At 45.0% G+C, this 12712-nt stretch overlaps 1 protein-coding gene across 1 annotated transcript; it reads left to right on the forward strand.

Annotated features, from left to right (window-relative positions):
• Positions 1–352: 352 nt before the first annotated feature.
• LOC123019428 (cytochrome P450 4F22-like) lies at positions 353–10427 on the forward strand. Its single transcript, XM_044422292.1, is given in 10 exon segments — positions 353–591; positions 2066–2354; positions 3125–3191; positions 4285–4386; positions 4389–4413; positions 5283–5416; positions 6540–6604; positions 8740–8818; positions 10068–10173; positions 10175–10427. Coding segments are annotated over 10 exon segments (1080 nt in total). The 5' UTR covers positions 353–445; the 3' UTR covers positions 10242–10427.
• Positions 10428–12712: the final 2285 nt, after the last annotated feature.

A 12712-nucleotide genomic window follows, 5' to 3' on the forward strand; every position in this document is an offset into this window, starting at 1 on the left:
ACCCTCTCTCTGGAGGGGGCCTGCTCCCGGGGGCCTGGAGAGCTCTCTCGGCCCTCAGGCACCTCACCTCCTCCTCTAGGAGGGTCACCAGCTTGCTCCTGGGGGAGAAGGGCAAACATGTCACAGCTGCTGCAGCGGACAGTGACTCCTGTGATTCCTGCCAAGGCCATCTCCTGGCCTGCCATTGGGAACCCCTCAGAGACCCTGCCTTGGTCCCCCGCCTTGTCTGTCCTGCACTACTCTTCACTCTCCCAGTTCTCCCAGACAAAAACCCACACACACAAAGGACAAAAGGAAAATTTTAACAAAATGAAATGAAATGAAATGAAATGAAATGAAATGAAATGAAATGAAATGAAAACCTTCCCCCTGGGAAGGGAGTCAAGGGACTTTGCCACGTCACACAATTGTGTTGGTTCCTCCTGGCAATGTTGGCTCTGATTTCATGATCATCCTCTTTTTGCAGGCCAGGTGGTGTAGGCAGACCTCAGGGGGTCCTGCCTCCCTTGACATGTTTGAACATATCAGCCTCATAACCCTGGACAGCTTGCGGAAATGTGTCTTCAGTCTGAAAGCAATTGTCAAGAATGAGTGAACAAGCAAGAAGGAACCTAGGGAGCCAGTGGCTTTCCAGTTTCTTGACTGCCCCATCACAATTTGCTCCACAATGCCTTTGTCCATGGCTTCTGGAGAAGGTTGACTTCAGCACTGTAGTCCCACATCACAAAGAGCTGCAAGGCACATGCCAGGAGTCCAACGAGTCCCAGGAGGAGCAGCAGCTACCGACTTGTTCTCTGAGTATGAGCTTTCTCCCACAGGGACATCACTTTAGCACCTCCTGCTGAAGTGAGGAAATATAGAATCATAGAATCATATGATTTGAAAGCAGAGCTGGAAGGGGCCATGAAGGCTGTCAGGTTCAACCGACTGCTGTTTCAGAACACCAATTTACACCATCCCACTCAGATGGTGATAAGAGCCAGTTTTGCAGAGGCCAGTAGTCAGGATGCTTCCACAAGGAGCTGTGGAAGTTTGAGCTTCAAAATAGCCTTCTCCAGTATGAATATGAAATTGTAGGTGTGCTACAATTTACCTAGCCATTGTGGCTTCTGCACAAGAAATTGGGAAGTGTGGTTTTGTGAGGGTCCCTGCAAATATTTATTGAAGATACTTACAAAGAGTGTTCCTAGGGACCATAGTCACTATAGCCGAGCAGGTGTGGAAAGGTTTTGTATAGAAAGAACCAACACACACACACGGATATCACAAATGTGTGGGTAGGGCTTCCCAGAAAGCTCTGCAGCAAGTTTAAACGTGAACCTGTTACTTGGAAAGGTAAGGCTGCAATCCCATTTGGGAGTGGGGAACCTGTGACCCTCTGGTGATGTTGGACTACAACAACCATCATCCCTGACCATTGGCACTGTTAGTCCTACAACATTGGGTTGGCACTTGCTCTCTATCTTTATTTACATAAGGAACTGCTCTTTTGTGCTCAGTGTGATTTACTCCTGAGTAAATTTGCATGGAATTCAACTGTAAGGCTACAATCCTAAGTATGCTTTCTAGGGAGCAAGACCAGCTGAATTCAGTGAAACTTACTGTCGAATAAGAATTAATAGGATTGTGCCACACCCGTCTTACTCGAACATCATGAGTGTTCCTGGATGTCAGCATGATGTACATTCTAACTGCAAAACATGATAGTTTTTGGAATTTCTGTGCTGAGGAGAAGCAGCTATTGCCTGCGTTCAGTAGGTGTTGTTGGAGCCACAGTAGTGCAGCCATTGTTCCAGTATTTTCTAGGACCGGGCTGGGGAAAAAGTAGGTTTTCAGATGTTTTGGACCTTGAAGGCCCACCATGCTTGTTTATTGGCCCTGCTGCATAGGCTGTTATGTCAGGCGATCAGGTATTGTTCCCCAACATTACCTGTCATAACAGGGCCTTCTGCAAGTTGAAGTCCCAACATCTGGAGAGTTACCTTCTGCTCACCCTTGTGCCAGAAAACATGTTCCTAAAGTCTAGGGCAGCTTTTATTAAGATTTCCTCTCATGTTTTCTGCTGACAAATTGACTTAATATGTTTCAGGAGATCAAGCGATGACATTGCAGCCATCTTAGAACTCAGCTCCCTCGTAGTGCGGCATCAGCACCAACTGCTCCGTCATTTTGACTGGGTCTGCCACTGGACAGCTGATGGCCACCACTTCCATCATGCATGTGCCATCATGCATCGTTTCACAGCTAATGTGATTCGGCAACAGCGCATCACACTTAGCCACTTGGGGCGTGATGCTTGGGTCAAATCGAAGCAGGATGAAACCATGGACTTCATTGATTTGCTGTTGTCCAAGGTACCGGGCACTACGGTAGCAAGTCAGGAATGGCACGGCTCATTCTTGTGAGGTGGGGATGTTGATAGGAACAGACGCCCTTCGCAACCAGGGCCAACACTGGATTCCAGTGAATGATCAGCATCGTGCTGCCGTACTGCTGCTGAAGCCCCTCACTCACCTGTTTGCTCAAGCCCCCTTGGCCCATCCAAGGGACCCATCTGCCACTGAAGCTTCCTCATCTGCCACTACTCCCCCTGCTTGCTGCTGCTGCTTTCTGCCTGGCCACTTGTTTGGATGGCCTGTTTGGCTGGCAAAGTGTTGGAGTAGCTGGCTACCCTACCTGCAGGCCCCACATGCACTTTTGAAAGAAAACTAATTATTTACATGTTGAGTTGTAGTGCTCTGCACCAAATGGACACTTCCTTTAATAGGGAGGACTTTTCAAATGAGGACACAAGGCAGTCTTTACATTGCTCCTGGGCCCTCACTGGCCAGTTCCTCCCACTAACAAAATGCAGTGGTTGATTGGGTCAGAGTGCTGCTATTCAAAATGTAACTTAAAAGAAACATGCTTTACAGTTGTGCATATGGCACTGCCTTTCACCATCTGAAAAGTGGGAAGGTGGCAGCAGCTGTGGCAGGGATGGGCTGTTTGAGGGCAGTGAAAGCGGAAGCTTCATTGGACATTGATTCCTGAGCAAGCTGCCCACCACCAGCAGATGCTAGTGAGCTTCTTAGGCAATCAGGCAACAGTTCTGCCTTGGCCAACACGTGGTTTCAGCTTGTAGGATGAAGAGGGTCATCACCTGTCTGACGAAGACATCACAGCTGAGGTCGACACCTTCATGTGTGAGAGTGAGATGCTTGGTTAGATCTACTTGGCCACTACTTTTAGTATCTCTGGAGAAAAGGGGTTTCACTTCTTCCCTGGACCCCAAGAAGACAAGAAGACTGCCTTTGTGGGTCCAGTGCCACATACAGCCATTGGAAGTTCTAAGGGGCTGAGGTATGGGTGATGAGTTATTCTGCCCTCCCCATGGATTGACATTGTTCTGGGGGAGCTGCTCCAGTTCTGATGCATCCCACAATGTGCCTTTATCCATAGCTTTTGGGATCAAGTCACCATGTGCTGGGTCCTGGCTTAATCACAAGGTTTTGGTTTTATATCCAGGAGAGAGAGACTCCTGGACTTGGAGCAGTGGTCATCTGGGTGTTGTCACAAGCTTTGTACTTAGAGAGATCCCAGATTTCTACTGTTTTGGTTCCTTTTCCAATTCTCCACAACCGTCTTATGTTCAGTCCTGCCTGGTTGGGATCATTCCAGTTTTGGAACAATATAATTGCCTTTCACTGCTAACAACCTCACCTTTTGTAGGTCTAGAGTAATAGTGTTAGGTTGCTGTCAGCCCTGGCACCTGGGGAGGGAGGAGTTGGCTGGGGATTACTGTGGAGGCAGAGATGTCCCATCACAGGCTACAAGTAGGTGCTGATCAGTGTATGGACAAGGAGAAGACTCATGGTCCTTTGTCCATCATGGGGAACCCTCAGCATGACCACATTCTTCAGCCTTGAGAATGTGAAGACACTGGCCTTAGGGTTCTTTTTAGGAGATCCTGCGCTATCAGAGCAGCAGCTGCTTTAAGAGCGAGGCTCTGTCTCAGTGCAACAGGTATTAAACTTGAATATCAGTTTTCAAGGTATGTTTGATAGGATGTACCACTGGCTTTATAAAGTTAAAAATTCTACATGTCCCACAAAAGCAGACCATAAAAGCATGCAAACTGGACACAGTGCATATTTATTCCAGTTGTGGAATTTGCTGTTTTAGTGCAGAATTGTGGGATATGATGAAAGAGTGATACAGGGTGCTGGGGCCATAGTTGTACTCCAGCTGAGCAAATGGGTGCTCTGCATGTATCTTCCATGTTGCCTCTTTCTTTCACTGCAGGTCATGATACAACAGCAAGTGCCTTGTCCTGGGTGCTGTATAATCTGGCCCGACATCCCAAGTACCAAGACAGATGCTGGGAGGAGATTCAGGATCTGATGCAGGGCGGGACACGGAGAAGATTAAATGGTGATGGACTGGGGATGGAAGATGGAACTGCATCCAAATGCTACATGGAAATGATTTTTTTTAACACATGCCCCCCACACACCCACACATGCATGCACAGACACACACTATTTGCATGACTGACAGATTAAGCTAAACCAGAGAGAGATCCAAGTTACAATGAAGTGGGTTCTGCTGGCTGTTGGAAGGCATTAATCCATGGCTGGCATTACAGAAAGAATATAACAGAGTGTTTCTGACCTGCCTAAGACTCAGTAGAACTAAGCAGAACTCTTGTCCATTATAATGGTGTGGTGAGTGGAGGAAAATCTCTCCCACACTGCTTAGCCCAGGAGCAGGCTGCCCATTCCTGCCTTGGCTGTTGAGAAGAGCAAGGCTCTGTTTGCCCCAGGATCCTGTACTGGCCTCAAATGTCAAGTGCCCCGGGCAGGCCCACGCCAGTTTTGGAGCCATCGCTAAGAAGCCAAGGTCTTGACAGTCAGCAGGCAGAGCAGAAAGCTCAGTTACATATCTCAGACCCACCCCACCCTATTCTAATCTATGGGGGAGCCATGCAGGTGGCATCAGTTGCACTACAGTGGGCAAAATTCTCAAAGGCTCTTCCTGCTGCACACAGCTGCCCTCCTTTCCTGTTTGACATGGGAGGGTTGGCGGGGGGTGACAAGAGGTGTCTCTTTAAGCAGGCACAGTGGAGCGCCAGCACAGCCCCCAGGCTGCCTTTCCCTGTCCTCCAGCTTCCCCAGAATGCTGCATCCTCTTCTTGTAGCCAGGAATGGAAAGAAACAGAGGGCTTCCTAGCCAACACCATACAGATGGAGGCTACTTTGCTCATGACAAAGGCTGATGCTTGGGCTCCTTCCTTTTCTCAGGGAAGACCTCTCTCAGATGCCTTTTATCACTGTGTGCATTGTGGAAAGCTTGTGTCTCCACTCACCAGACACAGTCATTTCTCGAAGCTGCACTGAGGATGTGAAACTGCCTGATGGATGAGTTATTCCCAAAGGTATCTGGCCTGGGAGGGACTTGAGCCCATCCTGGGCTGGCTGGCATTACTGCCTGCAGGTGCACCTGACAGGAAGACTGCCTTCATGGCTCCTGCTGCCCCATTCTCCACCTGCAGCAGCAGTCTAGGACTGAAGGGGCTGCTCTACTGTCCTGTTTTGCATCATTAGAGTGACACCTTGCAAACTGGTGATATTCCATTAAAGCTAGCATTTCGAAATGTCTGCAGGCATTATGGGTGGGTTGCTTATTTTGCTTGCTTGGTCCCTCCTATCATCCCTCCCTCCTTAAGCTTTAATTTACTTACTTAAAGTGAAGTGAAGGTGCTTTTGTTGCTTTGTCAAATGCCAAGACATGTGCTTTCACTTCAGATTAATTTATGCTTTCAAGCAGTAATACTTAGCAGCAGTCAGACATTTATTTATTAAAACATTTCTATGCCGCCCCATTCGCTGAAGCCTCGGGGCGGCTCACAACATAAAATTAAAATATAATACATACAACAAATCAACAATATAATATAAACAATACAAAATATATAATATATAAACAATATAAAATAAGTCACCCTGGCCAGATAAAATAAGCAAATAATATTAACAATTAAAATGACATTTAAATCACCCAAGCTCATGTCAGGAAACAGGGAAAAGAACTCTGTAATTCTTTAACTGCCAAGACGGTGAGCCAAAAAGGAATAAGACAATAAGGAGACACATGATTGGGACAACTTTTCACCGTCTCTCTTACAACATACTGAAAAATGTAAGGAGTGGTGCCCTTACTTCAGTGTTTTCTTGCCCCACTGCTCCACTTCTTTGGTTGGCTTATAGAAGGCTTATAGCAGCATTGCTTCTGATATGGCCCATTAGCAATGACCCTAAAGAAATACAGTTCACAGGGCTCCCAGCAAGGAATCTGTAGTTCCTAGCATCTTGAGAGAAAGTGCGAAGAGAAGCTGAAGTATTAGCTCTTTGCCACAGCTGTCATTTCTGTGACTAAGGAACCTCCACATTCTCCTACTTCTCTGAATTGTATTTCTTGCCCTGCCCCACCTTATATGGGACTTGGCCTCTCGTGTGTCCATGCCTCCACACATTCATCGGAGACTCTTCCCTCCACAGGAAACACCTGCCTACTCAGTATCTATGGGACCCATCACAATCCTGCTGTCTGGCCAGAGCCTGAAGTATTGTCCCTGCTCATCTAATATTTCCAGTATGGTGCCTTCTCTCTTGTGAGCACTTGAAGCACAGTCCAGCTACAGAAAAGTTCTTGCAGGTTCCTTTGGCCTAACCCACCACATGATGCTGTTCAGTTTATTTCCATTTTTTCTGCCCTTTGTTCACTGTGGAGCTTAAAGTAGCCAAGAAGATACCTGCCTATATGAAACACTTCAGTTTGAGCATTTATAAAAACACAACAAAATACAGTAAGTCTCTGGGTTACAAATGTGAACATTTGTATTTACAAATGAATTTCCATCAAACCTATTAATTTAAAAATTCAAGTTAAAAACAAACGGTTCATAGTAATTAACATGGAACTAATTGCTCATGAAAATGTTTTACACTGTCGGTTTTTTGTTGGCTCAAGCATACTCAAATCAGTGTGTTTCGGGTCATGTGCAGTTAGTATTGCCTTCCATATCTTCTCTTACAGTACTGTATAGTGTTTAAGATGTTTTAGTGTATATGGAAGTGTTGCTTAAGTGGTTTATATGCATATAATAAGACAAACATGTGGCTTACTCATGCTACACATGACCCATACATACATGATCTGACATATATATTCAACTGGCCTCAGAAACAAAACTTGTTTGTAACTTGGGGACTGTCTGTATGTACCATAAGCAGCAACAAGACAAAAGTACAAGGACTGAATCTTTAAAACAATAACTCACTAAAACTTCTCTCTCTCTCTCCTGCTTCCTTTCTCTCTCATATCACAATTCTTGTAAGAAATCAGAGGCTTCAAAAGTTTGTCTTGGTTTTGGGCCCCATCCACTGCTATTTATTATTTATTAAAACATTTCTATGCCGCCCCATTTGCCGAAGCCTCGGGGCGGCTCACAACATAAAGTAAAATACAAAAATAACAATATAAAAATAACAATATAAAATAAATAACAATATAAAATAAGTCACCCTGGCCAGATAAAATAAGCAAATACTGTTAACAATTAAAATGACGCTTAAATAAAAAGGTCTTCGCCTGGCGCCGAAAAACAAATAATGACCCTGCTTACCACCAGTACTGCCCACTTGTGTAACCCATGATGGGTTTTGGCCCTGAAGCCCAAAAAATTGGTCATCCCTGCTGCAGACAGGAGAAAGGATTCTTAAATTAACTAGCCATCAGATGATGTCCTCTAAGTTGGAGTTCAGTAGCAGAGGAGTCTCCACCCAGACAATTTGGCCCCCAGCTGCATAAATGTTTTTCTCTAGGACTGAGCCTCTGCCAGTAGAATTCAAGAGGTAGAAGCATTCATGAGCTAGAGGCACTCCTTCAGGGACAGAGATGAAGATTCAGTAGTGACTCTCTTCTAAGCCAAATGTGTGCCAAGTCCAGTAAAGGCATAGAGGGGAGGGCTGATGTGTTTTCCTATGGTGCAGGACTTTCTATGAGGCACAGTTTGTGACTTCCAAGTCAACCACAGCCCACCAGTGCCTCAGAACTCCCCACACCCTTCCCCTTTGTTGTCTGCCTGGAATAGCAGCATGTGGGGTGTTGACATGCACCCACAATATGCGATATTTATAGGGTGGATATTTTTTACTTCCTCGCATCACAAACGGTGTAGCTTTGTTCAGTGTAGTGGCTTCTCCCTGCTACTGTCCCCATCCTACAAAGAAAGCAATCCTCCAGCAAGATTCTGTTCACAATCTGCATGCACAGCTAGATCCACAGATAAAACAGCTTCATGGCCTAATTTGAGCCACAGCTCCCTTATGTTGGGCCAGAAGCTGTTAGGATGCCCTTTTCCAATGCCATGAATTAGTAATAGTTCTTCCCTGCACCCACTGGTTGCTCAGTGTCCCTCTTCACATGCAAAATTATTTTTTCTGTGTAATGCTGGGTGGCCTATTACATATGTCAAATGAAAGATCTGGTGTCAGTCCTTTTCTTTCATACACGCACACTGTATGACTCACCTGCATAGCTTTTCTTCCTCATTAGCAGCGAATTAGGAGCCATGAGAGAGCTCAAGTGCTAAGCAATAGATGGGCTCATCCCTGCATTTCTGCTGAATCAACATTGCTCACTGCTTCTTCCTATCCGCATACAGACTGATTTTGGGATTTGCTCTAGCTTTCATAGGCTTATAATCCCGACCGCTTTGATCCAGCTACCATTCAGCAACAGCCCCCACTGGCCTTTGTGCCCTTCTCAACAGGTAAACATGCACTCTCTGCTTCCTAAGCCTTTGGAGTCATGTCTTCTTGGCCATCTTTGTGTATGTGCTTCTTTTTAATATTCACCTAGACCCCTGGACGGATGTGGGGAAGGGTGTAGTTCAAAAATATCAGGCCAGTTTAAGAAGTCTTACAATAGCTGTCACCAGTCCATTTATCTCAATTAGCAAAGTGTCAAGAAGCCCAGCACCTAATCAAGCATATGTGTTCCTCCCCATCCCACCAAGAAACACTCCCTGTGGACTCCACTTCTACTCTCCACAGCATTTTCACCAATATTACAAAGAAGGAAAACATTCACATGTCAATGCTATGCTAAGAGGGGGGAATATGCAATATGTACTCCTAACAGGGACTTTATGAAGGCTAATAACCCAGCACTTATGTCATAATTAACTATGGAGTAAACAACCCATGATTATAGCCATAAGCATGCTGTCTCTGATGTGGCCATTGCTTTGCTTTACATCTGTTGTAAAAACCAAACCAAACTACTTCTGAGTTGTTTGTGACATGTAAACCCAGAACTCTGGATTGTTTAAGTTTAAACACTGAAGAGTTTCAGCCCGACCACAGACCATGATGGATTATAACTCCGGGTTGTTTAACCTTAAGCAACTCAGAGTGCCATGTTCATGTGGCAAGAGAACAAGCAGATGTACAAAGGTAGATGTAATGCCGAAGAGTCAATTGCACAAGAGGCATTACATTTTCTCACCTTCACTGTCGAACATGCCCATGGACTCCCAGTATGAACCAAGTAATTGCTGCACAAAACATTTGTATTGTTGCAGCAGAGTGGCCAGTCCAGTCCACAATCCAAAAAGCCTCCTTGAATCTAATCAGAGATTCTGCCAAATGCAAGTCAACACTCAGGGGCAACATTATTGAACATTATGGAGAGAGAAAATCTTTCTCAGTATGCCTTTCTAATGAGCTGTCAGCCAAATAGTGACCTCAGAGAGGCATTTGGTAAGTTCTTTCAGCTCACACAAGGTTGAATAGAATTAGATGTTGGCATCCCATGCAATGGGAGAGTCTGGCTCCTTTTTCCAAGACTTTTTCCAGCCCTGCCTTTCCCCTTGAGAATAACATAACCACCTGCCACACTCCCTTTCAGGCTCCCTCTTCCCAATGGACTATCAACCTGGTCTGTTTCCCCTTCTTTTGGGGGTATGAGGAAGGGCCATTGCTTATCTGTCTGACTTCAGTAGAACTGACACTCTCACCCTTGCAGGAACTGCATTGGGCAGAACTTTGCTAAGTCGGAGCTGAAGGTGGTGCTGGCACTGACATTACTGCGGTTTGTGCTGCAGCTGGATGAGAGTCAGTCTGTGATGCAAGCCAGAGCTAATCCTGAAAGCAGAGAATGGGCTGTGGCTGTGGGTGGAGCCACTGCTTGCTTGATCTTGGTTGGAAAACAACTCGCATGCAAGATGGGGAGTCTGGTCTTAGCACCTTTGTCTGTATTGCAAGAGACAAAGGACTCGTGGAAATTAGATGCTCAAGTAGGATGGAGGGCAGGGCTGTGTTGTGTGTGCATCTGCTTTGTCACTGTGCTGCCCTGCTTAGTCCTGGTTTCTACATTGCCATCATGAGAGATGTGAAGAGGCATTCTAACAAGTACATACTACATTAAAGCTGTAGTTGGGTTGACTGGTAAAATGCCAGTTTGACATTGAGATTGATCCATCTTCACTAAACAGCACCTACCGCACAACAGTAGTCAAAGAGTTACCATCTGAGCATATACACCTGCTTTTTGGGTTGTGAGAAAATGGGTTCTAAAGCAGAAATTCCAAAAACCTTTTGGTTGGCCTCTTCCCTCAACCCCCCACCAAGCTGACTCCCTTGCTGCAGTGTGACCATATGATGCCTTGAAAGCAGGATTCCATTTTGGAAAAGGACAAATTCTCCTCTGTGGTTGCTTGAGCTCCCAGCATCCCTGCTTGCTTTCATCCAGGAATGCTATGCCTGGCACCTACAGTATTTTCTGGGGCCTGCCTTTGATAAATTGTGTTCTGTTCTACCCATATTTGTGTCATTTGAGAAAACTTTGCTGAAACATTACCAGTATGCAAATATGTCATTTTTTCCATTATTATTATTATTATTATTATTATTATTATTATTATTATTATTATTATTACATTTCTATGCCGCCCCTTGCCGAAACCTCGGGGCGGCTTACAACACAATAAAATACATTGAAATACAATAGAACATAATAAATTACCATTAAATACAAAAATACAAAAAATACACTGAGTTACAAATATAAAATTAAAATTATCAGTATAAAATAAGTAAATAAAAATATAGGAGGAGAAAAGGGAAGAAGAAGTTGCCCTGGCCAGATCATATGTTTTAACAATTAAAATGATGTTTAAATAAAAAGGTCTTTACCTGGCGCCGAAAAACCAGTAACAACGGTGCCAGGCGGACCTCTTTGGGGAGTGAATTCCATAGGTTGGGCGCCACCGCAGAGAAAGCCCTCCTCCGAGTACTTACTCTCCTAATTTCTTTCATGGAGGGTTCCCGGAGAAGGGACTCTCCCGCAGATCTCAAAGGGGGTCCCTAGTAGTTACGGTGTGAACCTATAGCCTTTGGATATACGTAGAGGAACCACTGAGCAGACAAATGTAGAGTTAGGGCCCAATTCACAAGCTGCTGGCCCCAGTACAGAAGTGAGACAGTGTTTCTTCAATTACCAGCCCTAGTCAGAAGGTAGAAATCAGCTTGCAAAAGAGACAAAATCAACCAAGTATCATGATCTCCACTTGGAGCTGTTGCTCAGACACACAAAAGGAAATAAGAATGTGACAGATTGTGGAGACAATCTGATGTCAGTTAAGGATCCTCCCCAAATCACAACCCTCACAACCCTTGAGTCAACCCTCAAGTCTGAGTCCCAGGGCTGGCTGAAGGCAACTTGATGCCTAACATTACTCTGTGTAAAAAGCCGACCAACCAAAACGTACCAGGCTGACAGCAGAAGTTTACTTCTGTACTGGCAGCGGAACAATATCTACTGTCACATCCTACAGCAGCAAATTAGCGGTTCAGGGCAGGTTGCATGGCATTCACCATTTTGCCCTCCCAACATCTTCCTGCAGTGCCTTCTCCCTGAGCATCATTAGTTGCCTCACTCTGCTTAAAAGCATTCTTCTTCCCAAGGGTCTTGTGCTCCACTGAACCTGCTTACCAATGCAAGCAAAGAGCCCAGGAGATTGCAGAAAGGCAAAGAAGTAGCCTCCAGGCCAGAGGACTAGGATCTGTGTGCCTCAGCAAGGAGTGGGAGTCTGAGAAGAGCAGTTTAGTCCTGGGAAGTCTAAAGGGTTCTACTGTACTTCACTCTTACTGAACAAGTTGCCTGCTGTGTGGCTTTTGCGTGGTGATCTTGTAAGACCTGCGTGTAATGCACATGGTCACAGGAGTTCTCATACAGGACTGATTAACCCCAGGCTTTCCAGCCCCTTACCACTTCTTTCCTCTGCACCAGACTGCTTGCCAGACCTGCATTCTTTCTCTCTATAAGCTGGAGACACAGAGCTGCTAAAAAACTGTTTTGCTGAGTATCTGAAGAAGGGAGTTCCCTTTTGACCCCAAAGACTGATACTGCGTCCTTACTATCTGTAGTACAAAAAGTTGACTAGAACTTATTTAACTTATCACAAATTATTTTTGGAGTAAAAATCCTACTCTAACAGTTCTTTAATAACTGATGCATCTAAATATTTGCTGGAATTTAGCAGACAATAATTTACCAGTATTTCCCCCAGTTTGAATAATTATGTTTCATATAAATCAAGAGATGCATTTCAATCTTAAGGAAAGCAAGAAATGATTAAAATGTTTTAGTTGTCCTAATCTTCAGG

Source organism: Varanus komodoensis, unplaced genomic scaffold (assembly GCF_004798865.1).
Source record: "Varanus komodoensis strain SLA01 unplaced genomic scaffold, ASM479886v1 scaffold124, whole genome shotgun sequence".
Lineage (NCBI taxonomy): Eukaryota > Metazoa > Chordata > Lepidosauria > Squamata > Varanidae > Varanus > Varanus komodoensis.